The sequence below is a fragment of the Bos taurus genome, chromosome 22 (genome assembly GCF_002263795.3).
Source record: "Bos taurus isolate L1 Dominette 01449 registration number 42190680 breed Hereford chromosome 22, ARS-UCD2.0, whole genome shotgun sequence".
Classification (NCBI taxonomy): domain Eukaryota; kingdom Metazoa; phylum Chordata; class Mammalia; order Artiodactyla; family Bovidae; genus Bos; species Bos taurus.
The window spans coordinates 48390456-48416151 of NC_037349.1; the positions used below are offsets into that span (position 1 = coordinate 48390456).

A 25696-nucleotide genomic window follows, 5' to 3' on the forward strand; every position below is an offset into this window, starting at 1 on the left:
AATAAGGCTACATAAAACATTCTCAAAGGTGAAAAACTCAAAACATTTCCTCCAAGACCTCCTGATGTTTACTCTCGCCACTTTTATTCAACACAGTTCTGGACATTCTAGTCACAGCAATCGGAAAGGAAAAGGAAATAACCAAACTGGAACAAGAACATAAAATTGTCACTGTTTGCAGATACACAAAAAATCCAAAGACACTATCAGAAGAGTATGAGAGCTCATCATCGAATCTGGAAAATCTGCAGGACACAAAATGAATAAAAGATCAGAAAAAAATTTTATTTGAGTATAATTGCTTTCCAAGATTGTGTTAGTTTCTGCTATACAATGAATTAATCAGTTATATGTATACAAATATCCTCCTTCTCCTCTTTGACCTCCCTCACACCCTCATCCCCACCCTAGTCATCTAGGTCATCACAGAGCACCAAGCTGAGTTTCCAGGGCTACAGAGCAGGTTCGCATTAGTGCTCTGCACCTGGCAGGGCACATGCGTGGTTCCTAACCTCCCGCTCTACTTCGCACGCCCTCGTGCCACCCCCACCCGTGTCCACATGTCCACTCTCTGTCTCTATTCCTGCCCTACAAGTCAGTTCATCTGTACCATTTTTCTAGATTCCACATGTATGGATTAACAAACGATCTTTCTCTCTTTCTGAATTACTTCACTATGTATATCTCCAAAATATAGAAATAGCTCATAAGCTCAATATCAAACAAAAAACCAAATCGAAGTATAGGCAAAGACCTAAATTGACATCTCTCCAAAGAAGACATACAGACGGCCAAGAGGCACATGAAAAGGTGCTCAACATCACTAATTATTAGAGAAATGCACATCAAAACTACAATGAGATGGGACTTCCCTGGTGATCCAGAGGCTAAGACTTCACAATTCCAATGCTGGGAGCCTGGGTTTGATGCCTGGTCAGGGATCTAGATCGCACATGCCACAAGAGTTTGCACGCTGCACCTGAAAACTCCCGTGTGCTGCGCCTGAAGAGCCCACATGCTGCAGCAAAGAGCAAACACCCTGCAGTCCACAACTAAGACCTGGGCCACCAAACAAGCAAACAAGATACTTTAAAACTATATCTCTTAAAAAAAATGACTGACAATAAGACCCTGATGCTGGGAGGGACTGGGGGCAGGAGGAGAAGGGGACAACAGAGGATGAGATGGCTGGATGGCATCACCGACTCCATGGACACAGGTTTGGGTGAACTCTGGGAGTTGGTGATGGACAGGGAGGCCTGGCGTGCTGCGGTTCATGGGGTCGCAGAGAGTCGGACATGACTGAGCTGAACTGAACAATAAGTGCTTGTGAGGGTGTGGCGAAAAGGGAACCCTCCTATATCCCTGGTAGGAAGGTAAATTGTTACGACCATTATGGGAAACTGATATTTGAGGCTCCTTGAAAAACTAAATACAGAACTGCTATATGATCCAACAACCCCATTCCTGGGCATATATCCAGAGAAGAACTTAATTCAAAAAGATACAAGCAAAGGAAAAAAAAAAGATACAATCACCCCAATGTTCACTGCAGCACTATTTAAAATAGCCAAGACATGGAAGCAAACTAAACCATCAGTTGACAGGTGAGTGGATAAAGATGGGGTAGAGACATTACTTTGCCAACAAAGGTCCGTCTAGTCAAGGCTATGGTTTTCCCAGTGGTCATGTATGGGTGTGAGAGTTGGACTATAAACAAAGCTGAGTACCAAAGAATTGATACTTCTGAACTGTGGTGTTGGAGAAGACTCTTGAGAGTCCCTTGCACTGCAAGAAGATCCAACCAGTCCATCCTAAAGGAGATCAATCCTGAATATTCATTGGAAGGACTGATGCTGAAGCTGAAACTCCAATACTTTGGCCACCTGATGTGAAGAACTGACTCATTGGAAAAGACTCTGATGCTGGAAAAGAGTAATGGTAGGAGAAGGGGATGACAGAGGATGAGATGGTTGGATGGAATCACCAACTCAATGGACATGAGTTTGAGCAGACTCTGGGAGTTGGTGATGTACAGGGAAGCCTGGCGTGCTGCAGTCCATGGGGTTGCAAGGAGTCAGACATAACTGAGCGACTGAACCGAACTGAACATACATATAATGGAATAATACTTAGCCATAAAAAAGGAATGAAGTAATGCCATTTGCCACAACATGGATGGACCTAGAAATTATCATACTGAATGAAGTCAGATAATGACAAATATCATGTATTGCTTACATGCGGAATCCAAAAAGTAATGGTACAAATGAACTTATTCATATGAGTCATAAATGTAGAAAAATTTAGTTACCAGGGAGAAATGGGGAAGAGGGATAAATTAGGAGTCTGAGATTGAAATATATGCACTACTGTATCTAAACCACGTAACAAGCACCTACTAATGCGTAGCACAGGGAACCCTACTTAGTACTCTGTAGTGACCTACATGGGAAAAGAATCTAAAAAAGAGTGGATGTATGTATAACTGATTTACTCTGCTGTATACCTGAAAGTAACACATCATAAATCAACTATATTCCAGTAAAAATTTAAAAAATAGTAATAAATTCAGGTGCCTCTTGGCCTCTGATGCCCTTGTGAAAAAGGATATATAAAATGCAGTTGGGGAACCTCTTCCGTAAAATTCAGAGTAAACAGTCAAGGCTTTGGAGACCACCCCACCCACATCACTTTAAAAAAAAACAAACACAGCTCTTCAAGAATGGAACAGTGGGCTTCCGGTTCAAGATGGCAGAATAGAAGGACGTGCACTCATTTCCTCCTGCAAGAGCACCAAAATCACAACTTGCTATCGAGTAACCATTGACAGAAGGGTGCTGGGACCTACCAAAAAAAAGACACGTCACCTCCAGACAAAGAAGCTGCAGCAAGATGGCAGGCGGGGCACAATCACGGTAAAATCAAATCCCATACCCACCAGGTTGGTGACCCACAGACTGGAGAACAGTAATACCAAAGAAGTTCTCCCTCTGTTGTGAAGGTTCTGAACCCCACGTCAGGCTTCCCAGCCGGGGATCTGACAGAGGGACTGGGAATCCCTGGCAATCTGGCCTTGAAGGCCAGCAGGATTTGACTGCAAGACTTCCACAGGACTAGGGCAAACAGAGACTCCAGTCTTGGGAGGGCACAAACAAAACCTCAGAGGAAAGGAGCAAGCCTTCCTCTGCACCAAGCCTCAGAGGAAAGGAGCTTTCCTTTCAGTTTCCCCAGGAGACTGAACCAAACCACCTGCTAGAGCTGGGTCTCCTGTGGCGGCACGGGTTGGCAGGGGGTCCCCACAGGGGTGGAGGCACTGGCAGCAGCAGTCTGGAAAGGTCCCCCTTGGCAGAAAGCCTCTTGGAGGTCCCATTAACCTGACTGCAGACTCAAGGGCTGGGTCACCTCAGGCCAAAAAGCTATCAGGGAGGGAGCACAACCTCACCCAACACCAGGTAACTGGATCAAAGCTTCACTGAGCAAGGCCCTGCCCACCAGAGAAAGACCCAGTTTTTCCCACCACCAGCCTCTCCCATCTGAATTAAATTTGTCCATTCCTGTCCATTTTATTTCACTGATTCCTAAAATGTCGATGTTCACGCTTGCCATCTCCTGTTTGACCACTTTCAATCAAATTTACTTTGATTGATGGACTTAACATTCCAGGTTCCTATGCAACACTGTTCTTTACAGCATCGGACTACTTTCGCCACCAGACACATCCACAACTGGATGTCATTTCTGTTTTGGCTCAGCCTCTTCAGTCCTTCTGGAGCTATTTCTCCACTCCTCTCCAGTAGCATATTGGACATCTACTGACCTGGGGGGTCGGGGGGCAGTTTCTCTTTCAGTGTCCTATCTTTCTGCCTTTGCAAACTGTTCATGGGGTTCTCAAGACAAGAATACTGAAGCGGTTTGTCATTCCCTTTTCCAGTGGATCACATTTTGTAAGAACTCTCCACCAAGACCTGTCTGTCTTGGGTGGCCCCACATAGCATGGCTCATGGTTTCATTAAGTTACACAAAGCTGTGATCCATGTGATCACTTTGGTTAGTTTTCTGTGATTGTGGTTTTCATTCTGTCTGCCCTCTGATGGGCAGAGGCTTGTGCAAGCTTCCTGATGGAAAGGGAGAAAACTGGGTCTTGGGCCAAGGCCATGTTCAGTAAATCTTTAATCCGATTTCCTGTTGATAGGTGGAGCTGTGCTCTCTCCCTGTAGGGTAACGGAGACCTCCAAAAGGACTTATACCAGCACACCTCCCAGAATAGCTGCTGACCCCGAGAGGCAGGCCACTGTCGACCCACGCCTCTGCCAGAGACTCCCGGACAGTCACAAGCAAGTCTGGCTCAGTCTGCTGTGGGGCCACTGCTCCTTTCTCCTGGGTCCTGGGGCACACGAAGTTTTGTTTGTGCCCTCCAAGCGTCTCTGTTTTCCCAGTCCTATGGAAGTTCTGTAACCAAATCCCACTGACCTTCAAAGTCAGATTCCCGGCAGATTCTCGTTGACATGTTAGGAATCAGTGAACTAAAGTGAACTGGAGTGGGCGAATTTAATTCAGATGACCATTGGAACTACTACGTGGGCAAGAATCCCTTGAAGAAATGGAGTAGTCCTCATAGTCAGTAAGATCCAAAATGCAGTACTGGAGAGCAATCTCCAAAACAGCAGAATGATCTTTCTTTGTTTCCAAGGCAAACCATTCAATATCACAGTAATCCAAGCCTATGATCCAACCAGTAATGCTGAAGAAGCTGAAGCTGAACAGTTCTATGAAGACCTATAAGACCTTTTAGAACTAATACCAAAAAAAAAAAAAGTGCTATTCAGCACAGGGGACTGGAATGCAAAATAGGAAGTCAAGAGATAGCTGGAGTTAACAGGCAAGTTTGGCTTTTAAGTACAAAATAAAGCAGGGCAAAGGCTAACAGTTTTGCCAAGAGGATGCACTAGTCATAGCAAACATCCTCCTCCACCAACACAAGAGAAGACTCTACACATGGACATCAACAGATGATCAATACAGAAATTAAGTTGATTATATTCTTGCAGCTGAAGATGGAGAAGCTCTATCGAGTCAGCAAAAACAAGCCCTGGACTGTGGCTCAGACCATCGGCTTCTTACTGCAAAATTGAGGCTCAAATTGCGGAAAGTAGGGAAAACCACTGCAGGCCATTCAGGTATGACCTAAATCAAAGAAAGACACGCAGTCAGAGGCAGATCAAGAGAGAAGGTAGGGGAGACAGAGAGAGACAAGAGACAGAAAAGAAAAGAGGGGAGGGGGTAGAGAAAGAGGGAGAGGGGGAGAGAGAGAGAGGGAGGCAGACATGGGGGAGGGAAGGAGAGGGGAAAAAAAGAGAGGGAAGAAGGAAGGAGGAGATGGGAGAGAGGGAGAGAGAGTTTGAGAAGGAGGGAGGCAGAAACGGAGGGAGGGAGGGAGAAAGAGAGAAGGGGAAGGAAGGAGAAAGAGAGAGCATGAGAGAGAGAGTAGGAGGGAGGGAGAAATCGAGAGTGACACAGGCAGAGAAGGAAGGAGGTGTGAAGGCAGAGAGAGAGAGATGAAAGAGAAAGAGACAGGAAGAGAGAGACAGATACACAGAGAAAAGAGAGACCGAGAGAAAAGGAGAGTGGGAAAAGAGCAAGAGAGAACAGAGACAGGGAAAGAGACTAAGCCGGAGGGAGAGAGACGAACAGACAGACAAAGAGGGAATGGGGAGTGGGAGGAGAGGGAGAGAAAGAAAGAGGAAGGGAGGAAGACAGAGGGGGATGCAGACAGAGTTCAAGAGACAGGGAGGGAGGGAGACTGAGAAAGAGAGGGAACTAGACAGGGAGAGACCAAGGGAGTAGGTGGGAGGGAGGGAGACACGGTGACAGGGAGAGAGACAGAGAAAGAGAGGGGTGGGGGAGAGAGGGAGGAAGAAAAGAGAGAGGAGGAGAGAGAAAGGGGGAGAGAGAGGAGGGAAGGAGAGAAGGGGAAAGACAGAGATAGGAAAGAAGGGAGAGAGAGATACAGGAAGAGAGAGAAAGACCAAGAGAGGCAAGGAGGAAGACAGAGACACGGAGAAAGACAGATGGAGGGAGGGAGAGACGGAGAAAGAGGGAGAGAGAGAGAAAGACTGAAAGAGGGAGGGAGATAGGGAGGAAGGGATGGGGCAAAGGAGAGAAGACACACAGCGGGAGACAGAGAGGGACCGAGAAAGTAGGTGGGAGGGAGGGAGGGAGAGTAACAGAGACAGCGAGAGAGAGAAAGAAAAAGGGTGTTGGGGTGGGGGAGAGGGAGAGAGAGAAAAAGGGAGGCAGAAAGACAGAGAGACCAAGAGCCAGGGAGGGAGAGGGAAAGAGACAGGGAGGGAGGGAGAGAGAGACTGAGGGGATGGAAAAAAAGCAGTAAGAGAAAGAGGGACGGAAGGAGAGACAGAAATAAAAGCGGGGGCGGGGGTGGGGAGAGAAAGACAGGGTCAGGCAGAGAGCTGAAGAAAGATTAAGGGAGGGAGAGAGGGAGGGATGGAGGGAGAGTGACAAAGAGAGAGGGAGGGAGGGTGGAAAAAGACAGCAAGAGAGACAGACAGAGAGAAACAGAGACACAGGCAGAGAGACCAAAAGTGTGTGTGATGGGGGCGGTGGGGGGTGGGCTAGGGGAGAAACAGAGTGACAGGGAGGCAGAAAGAGACAGAGCAAGAAAGAGGGGCCAACTCCAGGGAGTAGGGGAGGCAGAGAGAGAGGGAAGGAGGCAAAGAGAAAGAGGGAGGGAGAAACAGAGAGGGTGAGGGAGAGAGACAGGGCAGAAAGAAGGGAGAGAGAGAGAAAAGGATAAAGGGAAAGAGAAAGAGACCAGGAGACCGAGAAAGACCAAGAGAGAGCCCGGAAGAGAGACACAGAGGAAGACAGACACACAGAGAGGGTGGGAGAGAGGGAGAGGCTGAAAGGAGGAGGGGGACAGAGATTCAGAGAGACAGATCCCGAGAGAAGGGGGCAGGCGGGGACAGAAAGCGAAAGAAAGAGGGAGCAAGTGAGTGAGGGGGGTGGCGGGAGGCAGGCAAGGTGGGGGGAGAGAGACAGGGCAAGAGACACAGACAATGAAAGAAGGATGGGAAAAAACCAGGGCACAAACGAACCTGCCTAAGAAACAGCCTCACAGACAGAGAGAACAGATACAGTTGCCAAGGGGGAGCGGAGGAAGGAAGGGATGGACTGGAGTTCTGGGTTAGCAGAGGCAGGCCCTGATATTTGCGATGGTGGCCCAATGGTTAAGAATCTGCCTTCCAACGCAGGCGCGGGTTAGACCCCTGGTTGGGGAGCTAACATTCCACATGGCACATGGTAACTAAGCCAGCTTGTGACAACAAGAGTTTCGAGCTGCAACTACTGAGTCCATGCGCTCCGGAGCCCGTGCTCCACAAGAGAAGACTGAGAGCTGCAATTAGAGCAAGCCCACACACTGCGATGAAGGCTCAGCTCAGGCCAATACACAAATCATATGTTTAAAAAAGAGCGGGGCGGGGGAGACTGGGGAGTACTGAGAGCAAACATGGAAACCAGAGGCGAGGCACAGATGGTGGAGTAACAGGACAAGGAATTCACGTCTCCTAACACAGTGGCACCAACCAGGTGCCGGCGGGGGACCCCAGACACCTACGGGACTAGAGGAGCCTCCATGCAAGCAGGTAGGATGTGGTGGGGGAAGGAGGGAGGGAGGAAAAGCAGAGGCGGGATGGGGGGAACCCCTGAGGGGTGGCTGGGGGAGCAAGCTCCCACACTTGGAAGAGCCCACCCATGGTGCAGGGATCAGCAGGGAAGGGGAGAGAGCTTCTCAGGAGAGGGACATGGGAGGGCTACATGACAGGGGTCTCCTCAACCTGCTCAGGACCCAGGGAGCCTACTGGGGTCCAGAGTCTGAACCTCCACCCCTCAGGGACCCCTGGCTGTGCAGGTCCTGAGCCTAAGGCCAGCCCCACAGGGGCTACTGTGATTCTGTTTAGCTTTGTTGTTGTTGCATTTTTTATTTTTTCTAATATATTTTCTAGTTTTATTTTTTATTCCTTTTTACTCTCTGCTCCTTCTTTGTTGCTTTTCTTGGGGGGCGGCAGGGGAGGGCAGCACTTTGTGACCTGTGGGGTCATGGTTCCCAGGCCAGGGATCAGGCTTGAGCTCCTGCGGTGGAAGCACTGAGTCTAAACCCCTGGACTAACAGAGACCCCCAAACCCAAGGCAATATTAATCAGTGTGAGCTCTCCCTGAGGTTCTCCTCTCAGCACCAAGACCCAGCTCCACCCATGGCCTGCAAACTCCAGGGTTGGACGTCTCAGGCCAAACAACCAGCAAGACAGAAACGGTCCCACTCACCAAAAAAAAAGAGAGAGAGACAAAAAATATGATACAGACGAAGGAGCAACGCAAAAACCTACAAGACCAAATAAATGAAGAGGAAACAGGCATATACCTGAAAAAGAATTCAGAGAGTAATGACAGTAAAGATGAGCCTAAATCTCAGGAGGAGAATGGAGGCACGGGTCGAGAAAATACCAGAAATGTACAACAAGGACCTAGAAGAACTAAAGAGCATACAGTGATGAAAAACACAAGAACTGAAATGAAAGATACACCGGAAGGAACTGATAGCAAAGTAACTAAAGCAGAAGAATAAATAAGATCGAAAGAACTGTTGAGGAGCAGAATAAAGAAAAAAGAATAAAAATAAATGAGGACAGTCTCAGAGACCTCTGGGACAACATTAAACACACCAACGTTCAAATCACAGGGGTCCTGGAAGGAGAGAAAAGGTCTGAGAAAATATTTGCAGAGATTATAGTTGAAAATTTTTCTAACACAGGAAATAGGCACCCAAGTCCAGACAGTCCCATACAGGATAAATAGGAGAAGATACACACAGAGACACATATCAATCAAACCAACAAAAATTAAATTTAAAAAAAAAGCAAAAAATAATATACAAGGGAATCCCCAATAAGGTTATTAGCCAATTTTTCAGTAGAAATTCTGAAGGCCAGACAGGCTGGCAAGATGTATTTAAAATGATGAAAGGGGTAAATCTACAACCAAGATTACGCTACCTGGCAAGGATATCATTCAGATCCAATGGAGAAATCAAAAGCTTTACAGGCAAGGGATTTCTCTGGCAGTTAAAACTCCACGCTTCCAATGCATGGGGTATGGGCTCGATCTCTGGTCAAGGAAATAAGGTTCCACATACTGAGGAATGCAGCCAAAAAAAAAGTTAAAAAAAAAGCTTTCAGACAAGCAAAAGCTAAAAGAATTCAGCACTACCAAATCGGGTTTATGACAAATGCTTAAAGAACTTCTCTAGGCTGAAAACACAAAGAGAGAAAAGGACCCACTAAAAATAAATTCAAAGTAATTAAGAAAATGGTAATAGAAACATGCATATCAATAATTACCTACAATGAAAATGGACAAAACGCTCCCACCAAGACACAGATTGACAAAATGGATGAGAAAATAAGACCTGTACTATCCAAAAGAAACCAACTTCAGACTTGCAGTCATACAGACTGAAAAAGAGGGGATGGAAAAAGATATATTCCATGCAAATGGAAATGAAAAGAAAGCTGGGAAAGCATTACGCACAGCAGATAAGATAGACTTTAAAATAAAGACTGTTACAAGAGATAAGGAAGGCTAGTACATAATGAAGGGATCAATCTCACAAGGAGGGATAACAATTATAAATGTTTATTCACCCAACACAGGAGCACCTCAACGCATAAGGCAAATGCTAATAGCCATAAAAGGGGAATCGACAGTAACAGAAATAGAAGGGAATTTACCACCCAACTTACACCAATGGACAGATCATCCAGACACAAAATAAATAAGGAAACACAATCTTTAAATGACACAATAGACCAGACAGACTTAACTGATACTGACAAAACGTTCTACTCAAAAGTGGCAGAATACACTTTCTTCTCAAGTATACATGGTACATTCTCCAGGACAGATCACATCTGGGGTCACAAATCAAGGCTCACTATATTTAAGAAAATAGAAATCATATCAAACATCTTTTCCAACCACAGCACTATGAGGTCAGAAATCAATTATGGGGGAAAAAACTATGAAAAACAGAAAAACACATGGAGGATAATCGACATGCTACTAAATAACCCAGAGATCACTAAAGAAATCAAAAACACACAGAGGACGTCCCTGGTGGCCCAGTGGTTAAGAACCTGCCTGCCAGTGCAGGGGACCTGGGTTTGATCCCGGGTCTGGGAGGATTCCACATGCTGCAGGGCAACCAAGCCCGTGCGCCCAACTATGGAGCTCACCGGGCGCAAACACGGAGCCCCGACTCCCAACTCCTGACGTCCGCGCAGTCTAGAGCCCGTGCGCCTCCACCGCTGAGCCTGCTCACTGCAACTGCTGAAGCCCACGCGCCCTAGAGACCGTGCTCCACAGCGAGAGAAGCCGCCACGCCACAGCTAGAGAGGGGCCCGCTCACTGCAGCTTGAGAAAGCCCACCCGCGCCAACAAAGACCCAGCGCAGCCGTAAATGAATAAACGAACTAATTCAGAAAGATACACGCACCCCTATGTTCACAGCAGCGCTATACACAGAAGCCAGGACACGGACACAACTTAAATTCCCATGGACAGATGAGTGGATAAAGATGTACATACACACAAGGGAGCACTGCTCAGCCATAAAAACAGAACAAAACAATGCCATCTGAAGCCAACATGGATGCAGTGAGGGATTATCATACTAAAGGCAGTAAGTCTGAAAGACAAATACCATATGATATCACTGATATGCAGACTGTAAAATAGGGCAAATAGAGAGTGAGGGAGAAAAAAGAGAAAGACAAAGAGAAAGCACCAGAAAGAAAATGGGAGACAAAGAAAGAAGGAAGGTGGGAGAGAGAGGAAGAAAGGCAAACAAGGAGAGAGACACACAGAGACAGAGAAACAGAGAGAGGGAGGGAAGGAGCTAGGAAGAAAGAGACAAGGGGGAAGAAAGAGAGAAGGCAGAGAGAATGAAGGGAGAAAGAGAGAGAGAGGTAGGGCTGGAGGGCGAGACAGGAGGGGGGAAGGAAGTGAAAGATAAAGAGAGAGACAGGGAGACAGACTGAGAGAGAGGGTGGGAGGGAAGGAGAATTAGAGAGTGACACAGAGAGAGACAGAAAGAGAGAGAATAGGGAGTCAGGGAGAGACTAAGACAGACATAGGGAGTGAGAAAGAAAGAAAGATGCAGGGAGAGAAACATGAGAGACAAACAAAGAGGGAGGGAGAGAGACAGAGAGGCAGAAAGAGACAAGGCTGGAGAGTGACAGGAAAAGCAGCAGAACCGGACAGACAGACGTGGGGGGAGAAACGAAGATGCAAGAGAGATGGAGGAGGGGGAGAAGTGAGCGAGAGGAGACATAGAAGACAGAAAAGAGAAGGAGAGAGGGAGAAAGAGGAAAGGACACACAGAGAAAAGCGAGGAGAGGAGTAAGAAAGAGGGAATGGCAGGGGAGAAAGAGAGACAAAGCCGGGGGCGGGGGGGGGGAGACAGACAGAAAAAGAGTGGGATGGGGCGAGAGAGACAGAGAAAGAAAGAGGGAAGGAGAGAGAGAGCAAGAGAGAGGATGGGGGGGGAGAAACAACAAAGAGGAAGAGAAACTGAACAACAGGGCAAGAAAGAGAAAGGAGAAGAGACAGAGAGAGAAGGAGAGAGGCAGAGAGACAGGGAGAGGTGCACAGAGACAGACACCTAGACAGAGAGGGGAGAGGGGAAAGGAGAGAGAGACAGGGAGCAAAAAACCAGAAAGGGAGAGAGACAGAGAGAGAGAGTGGGAGAGGGGAAAGGAGAGAGAGACAGAGAGAGAGAGTGGGAGGGAGGGTGTAACAGAGCGCGACCGAGAGAAAAGAGGGAGATAGAGAAAGAGAGTGAGACAGGGAGAGAGTCACGGAGAGACCAAGACAGATGGAGGGAAGGAGACAGAGGGGGAGACAGTGAAAGAGGGAGGGAGAGGGACAAAGAGAGAGACAGAGAGGGAGGGACAAAGAGAGACAGAGAGGGACAAAGAGAGAGTGTAGGAAGCAAAGAGAAACAGAGAAAGAAAGAGGGAGGGATAAAGACAGACAGAGAGGGGGAGAAAAAGGGAGAAAGAGTAGGGAAAGAGACAGAGAGAAAAAGTGTGTGTGTGGGAGGAAGGGAGGGAGAGAGAGAGCAAGACAGAAAAAGAAAAAGGGAAGGAGGGAGGCAGAGAGGGGCGGGTGGTGGGGGTCAGAGAGAGAGACAGAGCAGGAGAGAGACAAAGACCAAGAAAGAGGGAGGGAGAAAGAGAGCAAGAAAGAGAGGCAGAGAAAGAGAGATCAATCGAGGGAGTGAAATAGAAAGGAGCGGGGTGCAAGAGGGATAGAGAGACAGACAGGTGGAGAGACAGTGACAGAAAATAAAACAGGGAGGGGGAAAAGGCACAAATAGACCTGCCAACAACGGCCTCACAGACACAGAGAGCAGCCTTTTAGCTGCAAAGGGCGAGGGGAGGAGGGAAGAGATGGACAGGGAGTTCCAGGTTAGCAGGCGCGAACTCTGATATGTACAACCAATACAAATGTCCCTGGTGGGCCAGTGGTTAAGAGTCTGCCTTCCAACACAGGGAATGAAGGTTAGATCCCTGGCTGGGGACTAACATCACATGTGACACAGGGCAACTAAACCAGCTGGTAACAACTAGAGAACCTGTAGCCTCAACTATTTAGTAGAACCCATGCTCCGCAACAAGACCAAGAGCTGCAACTAGAGAAAGCCCACATACTGCGACGAAGACCCAGCTAAGGCAAAAAGGGATGGATGAACAACAGAGCCCTAACGTACAGTGCAGGGAACTAGATCCAATCTCCTGGGATAACCATAACGGAAAACAACACGAAAAAGCATGTGTATGTATGTATAACTGAGTTACCTTACTGTACAAAAGAACTACAATAGAGAGGTCTTAATGACCCAGATAACCACAATGGTGTGGTCACTCACCTAGAGCCAGACATCCTGGAATGCAAAGTCAAGTAGGCCTTAGAGAGCGTTACTGCAAACAAAGTTAGTGGAGGTGATGGAATTCCAGCTGAACTATTTCAAATCCTAAAAGATGACGCTGTTAAAGTAGTGCACTCAATATGCCAGCAAATTTGGAAAACTCAGCGGTGGCCACAGGACTGGCCAAGGTCAGTTTTCATTCCAATTCCAAAGAAGGGCAATGCCAAGGAAAGTTCAGATTATTGCACAATTGCACTCATTTCACATGCTAGCAAGGTAATCCTCGAAATCCGTCAAGCCAAATTTCAACAGTACATGAACTGAGAACTTCCAGATGTACAAGATGGATTTAGAAAAGGCAGATGAACCAGAGATCAAATTGCCAACATCCACTGGATCATAGAAAAAGCAAGAGAATTCCAGAAAAAACATCTATTTGTGGTTCACTGACTACGCTAGAGTCTTTGACCATGTGGATCACAACAAACTGTGGAAATTTTTTAAAGCAATGGGAATATCAGACCACCTTACCTGTCCCCTGAGAAATCTGTACGTAGGTCAAGAAGCAACAGTTAGAAGCAGACATGGAACAACAGACTGGTTCAAAATGCGAAAAGGAGGACGTCAAGGCTGTATATTGCCACCCTGTTTATTTAACTTATATGCAGAGTACATCATATGAAATGCCGGGCTGGATGAAGTACAAGCTGGAATCAAGATTGCTGGGGGAAATATCAATAACCTCAGATATGCAGATGACACCACCCTTTCCGCAGAAAGTGAAGAGGAATTAAAGACCCTCTTGATGAAGGTGAAAGACGAGCATGAAAAAGCTGGCTTAAAACTCAACATTCAAAAAATGAAGATCATGGCATCCAGTTTCACCAATTCATGACAAACAGATGGGGAAACGATGGAAACAGTGACACATTTTATTTTCCTGGACTCCAAAATCACTGTGGATGGTGACTGCAGCCATGAAATTAAAAGACACTTGCTCCTTGGAAGGAAAGCTATGACCAACCTAGACAGCATATTAAAAAGCAGAGACATCACTTTGCCGACAGAGGTCTGTACAGTCAAAGCTATGGCTTTTCCAACAGTCATGTACGAATGTGAGAGCTGGACCATAAAGAAGGCTGAGCACTGAACAATTGATGTTTTTGAACTGTGGTGCTGAAGAAGACTCTTGAGAGAGTCCCTTGGACTGCAAGGAGATCAAACCAGTCAATCCTAAAGGAAATCAACCCTGAATATTCACTGGAAGGACGGATGCTGAAGCTCCAATACTTTGGCCACCTGATGCGAACAGACAACTCATTGGAAAAGACTCTGATGCTGGGAAAGACTGAAGGCAGGAGGAGAAGGGGATGACAGAGGATGAGATGGTTGGATGGCATCATTGACTCAATGGACCTGAGTTTGAGCAAACTCTGGACATAGTGAAGGACAGGGAAGCCTGGCATGCTGCAGTCCATGAAGTCATAAAGAGCTGGACACAACTGAGCGACTGAACAACAACAAGGCCCTCCCAACAGAAGTTTACACAAGCCTCTTAGCCTCCTCCATCAGAGGGCAGAGAGAAGAAGCGAGAAGAACCATAGTCCCACAGCAGCTAAAACAAAAACCGCATTACAGAAAAGTTAATCAGCTTGAAAAAGCAGAAATCTATGTCCCAGATGAAGGGACAAGATAAAACCCCAGAAAAACAACTACATGAAGTGGAGATAGGCAACCTTCCAGAAAAAAGAATGGAGGCAAAGAATGAGAAGATGCAAGGAATGTTTACCAAAGACCTAGAACTAAAGAACACACACAGAGAGATGAATAACACACTAGAAGGACTCAACAGCAGAATAACTGAGGCCGAACAGATAAACAACCTGAAGGAGAGCATAGTGGAAATCACTGCCGCAGAACAGAATACAGAAAAACAGAATGAAAATGAACGAAGACAGCCCAAGAGACCTCTGGGACAACAATAAACGCACAGACATTTGCACTGTAAGGGTCCCAGAAGGAGAAGAGAGAAAGCACCTGAGAAATTATTTGAAGAGAAAATAGCTGAAAATTTCCGTAACAGCAGAAAGGAAACAGTCAACCAAGTCCAAAAAGAATGAAATAACTGCATCTGTAGCGACATGGACGGACCTAGAGATTGTCTTACTGAGTGAAATGAGTCAGACAGACGAAGAGAAATGTCACATGACAACCCTTATATGCAGAATCTAAAAAGAAATGATACAAATGAACTTATCTGAAAAATGGAAAACAGACTCATGGACTTGGAGAACTTGGAGAATTGCCAGAGGGGAAGGGATAGTTGCAGAGTTTGGGATAAACATGTAAACACTGCTAAATTTAAAATGGATAAGCAGCAAGGTCCTACTGTATAGCACAGGGAACTCAATGTTATGTGGCAGCCTGGATCAGAGGGGAATTTGGGCAAAAATGGATACATGTATATGTATGGCTGAGTCCCTTGGCTGTCCACCTGAAACTATCACAATGATAATCAGCTAAACTCCAAAATAAATTATAAAGTTTAATAATAAAAAAGGAATGAAATTAGAAAAAAAAAAAAAGCTTTTATACATAAAGAATCCATTATATATATTTTAGAAACTATTTAGAATTTAGACTTATGAATTTTTGCCTAAGTAAAAAATTTACAACATTTTGATTCCACTTGTTTAACTTAGTATGAATAGAATGTTAGATTTCTATTAAAAAAAATAGATATGAACAAGCAACAAAGGTTTACTGTATAGCATAGGAAACTATAGTCAGAATCTTGTAATAACCTATAATGGAAGATAATTTCAGAAACAGTCTGTCTGTATTTGTGTAACTGAATCACACACAAAAAAGAATTCTACTTTTTGAAACTTAGTAATGTTTATCTTTTTGCCAGTTTCTTTAAATGTCCTATGGACATCTAATAACAATGTATGAGATACAAAATTTTATATGTATTCATGTAGGATATAAGATTAACATAAATTAATATAAATACAAATCTATTACAGTTTAATTATTGATGACATTATTCAAGACACTCCTGTTATTTTTCCTACATTTAATAAAGTATTCTCACAGAAATGCTAATATGTCTCACTATGATTATATATTTTTTTCTTTTCCCTTATACTTCTTTTGATTTTTGCTTTATGTATCTTTCTTTCTTTGTTGTCAGGTGTCTAATGGGTTAAGATGTCAATCTTGTTTGTGAATTGTACCTGTTATAATTAAATCACCTTTGTCTCATTTAAAAATATATAAATTTTTTAAAAAAGAAGACTGGAACAATCATTTTAAAATCACAGATTGCACAAAACAGGCAATGGACTAAACTGGCCTTGATATGCTGACCCCTAGTACAGGGTAACATTTGTGAAAAGCAAAATTTAGGGATTAAAACTGTGGAACAGACCAGAGCCCATTTCATCTGTTTATTTATTCAAAGGAAGACCTAATTCTATGCAACTTCCGTGAACAGATTTTTCACACAATCTTGGTTACTACCAGCCCACGCTGAGCACACACAGAAGGCCCCGAGTGTCTTCTCCAACGGTGTCTTCCCTACCTCACACCGCCAACAGCTCCCGGCACGTCCCTTAAATCATCAGAAGGTGCCTGCCAGGAAAGGAAACAGGGTCAGCCCCCAGCTGCTCAGCCACGCCCTGAACCAGGTACCAGCCCTGAGCCCTCCCTCATGGCCCTGCAGGAAGCGCCTCGCTATCCGCACTCCACCTCGTGGTGGATCGCGGGGCCCCAAGAGACAGAGAGTCACCCAGTTACCCCGCCAATGCACAGCAGGGCTGAGGTTCCCACCTGGGTCTGACTCCAGTCCATGCTTCCAACCTCTGGACCAGAGCCTCTCACCCTCTGCAGCTCAGCTTGTGCCTCTGGGTCTGGCACCTGAATGTTCCCTGTGCCATACCAGAGAGTCTACATGGACTGCCTACCAATCTGGTGTTGGGCCAGAAGAGGACATGGTGAGCAGAGGCTGTGTAGGGCCTGGCAAGGCCTCCCAGTGGTCTCTGGGCAGCAGAGAAGACCTAGGGCTCAGGAGCCTCCTACTGTGACCCTGGGTGAAGGGAGAGTGTTGGGACAGAGCAGAACTGCCCACTGCCCCAGTGCGACAGGGCATGACTGTGTTGGTGAGCAAAGACAGGGCTGGGAAGGCTCAGACACCAAGCACACTCCCCACACACACAGCAAACGAGCCCCTCGCACACCTGCCGGCCTCTTTCTTCCCGAGACACAGGAATTAGCTCAGGGACCCTCAGCAGCAGCCACAGAGGAGGTAACAAAGTCACAATGTATCCCAGAATACCAGGCTGACGGGTAGAAATGGGCAAAATGGCCCAGAGGTGCCAGACAGCAGGGGAGAAACTTCTTGATGGGTTTGGAACACAAACAAGCCCCCCCAGGACCTTTTGAACTGCTTTCCTCAGGAAGTCTGTTCACAGGCACTAAGGGTTACCTAGCTTCGCCCCCCAGGACCCAGCGAGAGAAAACTGCCTAACCCCATCAGCCCAGAGAGAGAGACAGACACACAGATGCTAACCGAACAGACCCTGAACCACACAGCAGAGTGCCCCAAGCACTGGCCGCATCCGCCATGACTCCAGACCGGCCACCTCCTATTTGTAGACAGCTGGAGGCAGAAGAGCGGGCCACAGGACCACCAACCCCGGGGAGGAGGAGGAGGAGGAGGTTACCTGTCCCGCAGGGATGGACTCCAAGGAATCAGAGCATCCTCCCACAATGGACCGGTCCTCAGGAGTCAGACTGTCGGTGGATGAGAGGCTGCTGGCCAGGGCATCCTCTTGCACGAACATGATTCCTAGAGAGACCAGGGGCAGGCGGGTGGGGCAGGCGGGGCAGGAGAGCAGCCATTCAACAAATGGGGCTGTGTCCTCGGGCTACAGCATGGCTGGGGGCTAATCAGACCCCCCAAATCCAGGCAAGTGGATTACAGAAGAAAATGTTACAACCAAAACCTTAAAATAACTAGAAGAACGAACGCTTGCTCATCTAATCTCAGGACGGGAATTTCTGAGCCTGAATCCAAAGGAAGAACTTGAGGTGTGACTATATAAAAACTAAACTTCTGTAAGAAAAACAAACTTGAATGAAATGAGAAAAAAGTGCTCACAGTATTTGTCAAAGGCTTGTATCTTTAATCTATAAAATGTTCTTACAGATAACAAAAAATGGGGGAAAGAAATCCCACTAGGAGGCTGCAAAGAACGAATAGACATTCCACAAAAGAATAGCCAATGGGCGTGACACAAGACCAAGCTCACCCTCCGAACCATCCGAGAAGGGAGAGTTCTGCCTCTCACTTCAGCAAAGGTCAGGCTGTGTGGCCTGACTGGGCGGAGGCAGGCACTGCAGGGCGAGCTGCCCCGCCCTTTCAGACAGCAGTTTGGCAAAATGTCCAGGAGTCTTACACGCGTTTGCTCCTAGAGCCTCTTCCTGGGGACAGAGCTGAAGCCTCTCCACCCTGCCACCCAACATCCCTGGGAAGCTCTGCGGATCCAGGAGTCCCGGACCCCTCATCAGAAGGCCAGGCCTGCTTGCTGGCTCGGGTTTCCTCCGGGGCTGGCAAGGACAACCCAGGCCCAGCTTCCCACAGGACACATCCCACTGACTCTCCCCAAGGCCACCGGCAATGGATAGCACACTCTGACTCATTCAGGCCGTTTTTAAAGCCTGCTGAGGTTGTTGTATGAATTCAGCTCATCTGGGTCCATTATTTCACTCCAAACATTTTCTAGACTGGTTGAGGATAAAATGTTTTTTAACTTTCTCCTAAATGCAGCTGGTTGGATGAATGCTGGGTGTCAACCCCCAATTCCACCATAATTTCGAGGAGGCCAGGGCTCGCCTCCATCGCCTGGCTCTACTACCAGTCACCACGGCCCAACAAAATGACTCAGAGAGAGCTCAGAGCCCCACACCCTTGTCCAGCTCAGTTGCGGCCTGGGGTCAGGACAACTTGCACAGCCCAGGTCCTCTACTCATGGCTGGGCAGGCAGATGGTCCAAATCCAGACCCACCCCACCCAGAGCAAAGCAGCAGGGGCTGTGCACAGGCAGGAAGGGCGGCAGGCACACAGCCAGGCATGAGGCATGCTATTCTCTCCCGGAACCCACCCCCTCCTCCCTCACGTGCTCAGATCCTACCATCCTTTGAGAGTCACCTCACATACACCTCCAGAGCAAAATCCTCTCTGCTCTAGACAGACCTCTCTTTCACAAATGCCCCAAACTCCCTTGGGGGTACTGCTCAGCTTCCCAAGAGGCTCCAAGTTTCTCAGGGGACTGTCCTGGTCACCTGGAAACCCTCCAACAAACACACAGGCGGGGAGCCCTTACTGACCGCTTCTGATGGACCAGCAGCAGCGCCAAGTGCTTCCCAGCGTCAGCTCATGCACGCCTCCCGTTATTTACCACAGCTCATCAAATCTAAGATGCGTGGATGTGGCGCCATCTTGGTCTTAGCAGGCGTCCGCGGAAGGTGTTCCCACAACTCCATCACGAACACCAGCTGGCTGACAGCAACTAGGAGACGCACTGACTGACAGCTGCCTCTCAGCTTCAGAGGCAGAAGGTGGAGTGCGTGCATCTTAGAGTCGATGAAGCAGGGTAGAGAAAACAGAGCTTCTGGAGGCAACAAGCTGCTTCAGGGACCACAGCCAGGGAAGCTGCGATGTAAACTCAGGGCACCCAGGCCAGGCGCCTGCTCTCCTAACCACGTCTCTACAGCCTCCTCTCAGCCCCTGGACCTGGCCTGGCTGGAGAATCAACTCCGACACTTCCCACATCAGTCCCCGTGGCCACAACCCTCCATGGCTCCAACAAGCTGGGCTAGCAGGTCCTGAGGTGACCAGAGGCCTTGTGTTTATTGGACAGTCCCCTCCTGGCGGGCCTCCGGGCGTAGGGGGTGGGGGACAGCTTACTCGCAAGTATGTCCACTTCTACAAAAGCGGGCTGGGAGCAAAGCTGCTCCCTGCAGAAGAAATCCTTGCCCACACAGGCAAGGTCCAGTAGCACATGGCTGAACACAAATTTCTGTGGATTCCTCCACATTAGCAATAAAAACCAGTATTTTCCTGTCACTACCCTCCCAAACCCTGTTTGGAGCTGAGGAAATGTGAACAGGGACAGTCTTTCTGCTTCCTTCCTGGACTGTGGTCTGTACAAACAACTGGTCAGAAAGGGGCACTCAGGGGACGGGACAGGGGACATCAGAATGCCTAGACGGGGCCCAACCTTTGTTGTTTCTCACCAAAAGGAAAGAGATGTGCACACAGAGACATCCACTGCAGTTTTATTTATAAGAGGATCTGGAGACAACGTCTAAATGTCCAGTACAAGGACTGGGAAAGGAAGGGGAGGCTACAGTGAGCCACTGCATGGTGTCCCCGGAGCGGGGCGGTGAAGAAGGGGACTGAGTCTGGTTCTGGCTGCTGCAGAGGCTTCGCCGCCACAGGGGGGCCCCCCACAACTGCAACTGTGGGGGGCAGACACCTCCCTTGCCACCCACAGCTCACTCGCCTGCTCACACTCACTGATTCCTTGCCTTGACAAGGGCAGACTGAGAACTGGCGGGCCCCCAGCCGGGTGGGCCAGCCGCACCTCCCGGTCCCCAGAGCCTAGCCACGCAGACCCCCTGCAGGCCGCAGGGCCGGAGGCAGGGAGCGGGCCTGAGGAGGAGGGCTCTGGCCCTCCTGACAGGAGACAGGTCAGGGAAGCATCTTCAAAGTGATACAGGCCCCCTCCCCTTTTACATTAAAAAAAAAAAGAAATAGAAAACCAGAACTTCTCAATCAAGAATGTTACTAACGCAAACAGATGGCGACTCTGGCACCGACATGCCCCGCCCACTCTCTGGCTCACATCCACAGCTGTGACCTTGGTGAGCTGCCCGGCCCAGGCTCTCTGACTGAACCCAGCATTCTTCATATCCCACCTTCCCCTCTCGGCGGTAATGGCTGCAGGGCACTCCGGACCGCGGCTTAAACTCCCTCCCTCTCTCTCACGCCCGCCGTGGCCCATGTTTTGCTGGCAGAAACAGCGCTGCGCCGAGCATTTCACCTCCCCCTTCCCTGTTATCTTAACCCGCTAAGATAAAATCCCCACCAGCGGGGTTACCAAGTCAAGGGGTGGGAACGTTTTTCTGGCTCTTGAAACATAGGGTCAAACTGTTTTCCCAAGACCTCACACCAAGTTCTCCAACTCCAGGAGCCCGGGCGGGCGGCGTTCTTTCCTGTGTGTCCCGAGCCTCGGCTCCACTCGGGACGGCACACCCTCCCCTCTTCCGTGGGGGCCGGGCCAGCAGACACTCATGGGACCTGCTTCACTCACTCATCTCCGAGGATGCCTGGGTTCAGAGGTGAAAGCCCTTTGAAAACGCTAAGACAGTGGGTGGGTGAAAGGGATTGGTCTTCCATGGGTCCACCAACAGCCCATCTCGGCCCCACCAACACAGCGTTCGGGGCTGGGTCACCAACAGGGCCATGGCAATGAGGCACACTCCCCACACAGGGACGGGGCGGGGGCACCTGACTCAGGGAAGTAACCAGGAGGCCTGGCTTCTCGTTAACAGGCAGCCAGCCTGCCCACACTGCCTGCAGGCGCTTGGGGTCCTTATGGGCCAGCAGCCCCGAGCCTGTTCAAAGAGCACACCCCGCAGTACCCTAGAGGAACTGGATGTGGGTGTCAGAGCAATGGGGGTCTTCACTGAGCAAACTGAGAAATCAAGCCAGGCACCCCCCAGCCATGCGCCTCCCCAGGAGGGGCTGGTGTGCAAACAGCACCGTACCCTCCCTGCATCCGAACCCGCTCCCCCAACCCCAGCCCAGCTGGGGGCCCGGGCAGGGCCTGTGCAGCTCCGTCAGGGAGGCAAACACACACATACACACATACACGGTTACCTTGGTTGGAGAGGATGGGCTGGGGCAGGGAGGCAGAGGTGGGAGCCGCGCTGGGTGGGGAGCTGCTGGGTCTGACACAGGGGGCAGCAGAGAGCCGAGAATCCTCACTGACCTGAGGGAGAGTGCTGAGTCAGCCGGGCAGAGGTGAAAGATCCAGAACAGAACTGGGCAGAGCCAGAGACGTGAGGAGCTAATGGTGCTCGCAAACAAACACTGGGGACAGGGAGGACCTCGACTAACCCTCAGCAACCCCACGAGGCAGGTCCGATGGCCACCCCCATCTCACAGATGAGAACGGATAGGGACACACAGCCAGGGGGAGGCCAGGGTGGCAGGGCCAGGACTCCACTCCTCCACCTCCCACACGAAGACTCACCTTCTTCTCAGGGTTGCTTAATTTGGACTTGACCTCTTTGGCTTTCTGAATTGCTTTTAGCACTTCCACTGTGTCCAACTCTTTCTCTGTGGTCACTGTGTTGTCCAGGCAGACCTACGGTGTTCAGAAAATGGCCATCAGCACAGGGGCTGGCAGCATGGAGCGAGCAGGATGGCGGGGTCCCGCCGAGGTGTGGGCCAGGCCCCCTGAGGACAGACAAGGCTGCAGGGGCTCAGCCTCCAGGAGGGAGATCTCTGCCACCCATAGAAGCGACCAGGGAGCTCCCTGGAGTGACCCAGCAAGGCCCCGCAACGCCTAGTCTGGCTCTGGGAGCTCCTCTTGGAAAAGAGAAGGCAGGGCACAGGGCTCCCTGAGAAGGCCTCTGGGATGGCTGGGAGTAGGGGAAGGTGGTGCCTTGAACTAAGCCTCCGATCATGATGAAACTCGTATCTGCAAAGAGCAAGGGGAGAGCCTTCTAGGCTGGGAGAGTCAAGGCATGGGAAGCAGGTAGGAAGGCAGGGACCCCACCCGCAAGTGCAGGAATGAGCTACGGGCCGGCAGGCAGTGGGGAACAGCAGAGCGGTCAAATGAGGGAAAGTCCCAAGGGCCGAGGGAGGGGAGCTGATGTCTTGGTGACAGTGTGGAGAAAGGGGCACTGGGGTGGAAAACACACAGAGGGGTGGGGGATGACGCAGACAGACTTCCAGCTGTCTTCCGGCCTGGGATCTGGGGGGAGTGGGAGCGTGGCCTGCTCGAAGCAAGGAGACAGGGGAACCTGCAGGGCACCTGTGGGGCGGGCAGGTGACCATCAGCAGACAGCAGATACTGGGCTAAGTGACACTGGCCAAGGTGGGTAAACACATCTGGTTTATGATGAGATTTTATGGCCAGAAGTCGTCCAGGAAATGAGATACTTGGAATTAAGTATCTTATTCTTGACTCTTGCCTACAATAAACATTGTTTGTTGTTTAGTCACTAAATTTCTGTCTGATTCTGCAACGTCATGGGCTGGAGCCTGCCAGCTCATAATCTGTCCATGGGATTATCCCAGGCAAGAACACTGGAGCGGCCTGCCACTTTCTCCCCCAGGAGACCGTCCCGACTCAGGGATGGAATCCGCATCTCCAGCACTGGCAGGCGGGTTCTCTACTGCTGAGCCGCCAGAGAAGCCCACAGTAAACATTACTTTTTAACAAGTAGAAGACAGTCCCTCCACACTCAGGCTGTGCCCGTTGGTTCCTGGAGAGCCCCCCAGGCCTGATGCTCTGACGGAGGCGACATGAGGTCAGCCTACGGAGGAAGCGTGGCAGCCTGTGACCCCTAAGAGAAGAGGAGCAAGGGAGCCTTTTCCTATGGAGGCAGTGGGCTTCCCTGATCCGAAAGGCCACTCAGGGTCAGGACGGCCTTCTGAAGCAGGCAGATGTCACCTGCAGCTGAGTCTCCCCAAGCAGCTTACCTCTGAGGCCCGCTCTCCGAACTGAGCCAGCACCTTGGTCCGATAGTCGGGGATGATACTCAGGGGGTTGTTCAGCAGAGCCACGTGCTCCAGACATGGGAGGCTGCCGATGCTTCTGACCTCTTCCATCTGAAAGGCATCCCCCGAGTCCCTTCGCTAACAACTCAGCAACGTGACAACACGAGCCAACGGCCAACAAAAGCCCCCCGTTCTCACTGAAGTGACCAACGTCGAGGCACAGCCTCCCCAGAACCCTGTGTTCCTTCTGGGGCGCAGCTCACCTGTTCGATTCTGTTGTCGCTGAGGTCCAGGTTGACCAGGGAATAGAGCTTATGCAGGCCACTCAGATGCCTCAGGAGGTTGCCCGCCAGGTTCAGGGTCTTGATGTTGCCCAGTTTGGTGTGAGCCCCTTCCAAGGAGGAGAGCTTGTTGTACGACAGGTCCACGTGCACAAGGTTGTACAGGTGCTGTGGCGGCAGCGACAACAGGGTCCCGGGGTTAAGGCCAAGGGTCCAAACAACGGGCACCGACGTGAAGGGGGACGGGCCTTCCAGCCTCAATGACTAGTTCTGCAGGTTGGCTCTGTTCCCGCTGACATTTTTTCAGAAGGGAAACTCTTCTTCCCTGCACAGGTTTACAGGGCCAACACGGCCCACAGGGTAGGAGTAGAGGCAGGGTTTGAAAACAAGGCTGTCCATCTTCACAGTGGAGGCATCATCTTTATCATGTCCAATGTGTATTTATACTTTGGGAAGTACAGCAACACATGCTCATTGCATTGTTGCGACCTAAAGGGAATGGCAGCAGGCTCTGCCTTTACAAACCTCTGGTACACCCAGATACCCTTCAAGTGCTCATGAGAGAAATCCCAAGACTCCCAAGGCCACATCAGCCTCCTGGATCTCAGGAGAATGGGACCTTGTGAGAAGCTCACAGACAGTAAAGGTCTCCAAAGACACTAATTACCTGCAAATTGTTCATGACCAGCACTCCATTGTGACTCAGGTCCAGGAACTCAATCTTTGGAATCAGTTTCTTGTGAAAGAAAAGACAACACCTGATGTTACCCTAGGAGACTGAACCCTTTCCGGCCCCTCCACAGGAGGGACAGATGCTTCTGCCTGCCCACAGACTCCTGGGCAGGCCATCTGTGCAGGGCCCCTGACAGGACACCTCCCAGGGCCCAGCCAGCAGCACATCCTCAGGAACACGTAACAGAGGGCCTCCATGGCTGAGCACCAGCGCACTGCTTCTGTAGAACACTTGGCTTGTAAAAGTGATAAACAGCAAGTGCAGACAGAAGCAGGTGTGTGCTTCTTCAACTCTACCTACCCCCATCGAGACGCACAAACACAGGAACCACACTCCTGCCCAAGTACCATCTGGATGTCACTCTTACAGGGGAACATCTGGAACCTGTTCTGTTTTTCCCGGCTGCACTGTGAGGCACACTGGATCTTAGTTCCCTGATCAGGGATCAAACCTGTCCCCACTACAGTGGAAACATAAAAGTCCTAACCACTGAACTACCAGGAATGTCCCTGGAACCTATGGACTAACTTTTCTTCTCCCCTTCTTGGGAATAAATTTCACCACTTACTGTGTCTATGCTATCAAATGCACACACAATTAATACACTTCATCTCGTTCTAAGCACTCCTTTAAAAAAACCAATTATTTATTTTTGGCTGTGCTGGGCCTATACTGCTGCCCAGCTTTCCTCTAGCTGCAGAGAGCGGGGGCCACTCTCCACGCGGCTGTGCTCAGGCCGCTCATCGTGGCGGCGTCTCCTGTGGCGGAGCACAGGCTCTGGGGTGCGTGGGCTTCAGCAGCTGCCGCGTGCGGGCTCATGGGGCTCTAGGGCACAGGCTCAGTAGTTGTGGTGCACGGGCTTAGCTGCTCTGTGA

General features: G+C 49.4%; 1 protein-coding gene across 3 annotated transcripts in view; it reads right to left on the reverse strand.

Annotated features, from left to right (window-relative positions):
* The window catches only part of NISCH (nischarin), a 62264-nt gene that overhangs the window by 19862 nt on the left and 16706 nt on the right, over positions 1-25696 (reverse strand). For 2 of the 3 annotated variants that reach the window (XM_024983241.2, XM_059880088.1), the window contains exons 9-15: positions 24756-24824; positions 24071-24256; positions 23790-23918; positions 22333-22446; positions 21957-22068; positions 17734-17858; positions 16593-16642 (exon numbers count right to left, since the gene is read on the reverse strand). In XM_024983241.2, the coding sequence (XP_024839009.1) occupies positions 16593-16642; positions 17734-17858; positions 21957-22068; positions 22333-22446; positions 23790-23918; positions 24071-24256; positions 24756-24824 (785 nt within the window). Of the gene's footprint in view, positions 1-16592; positions 16643-17733; positions 17859-20334; positions 21404-21956; positions 22069-22332; positions 22447-23789; positions 23919-24070; positions 24257-24755; positions 24825-25696 lie in introns of those variants that run through there. The other variant, XM_024983242.2, reaches the window with a different exon arrangement.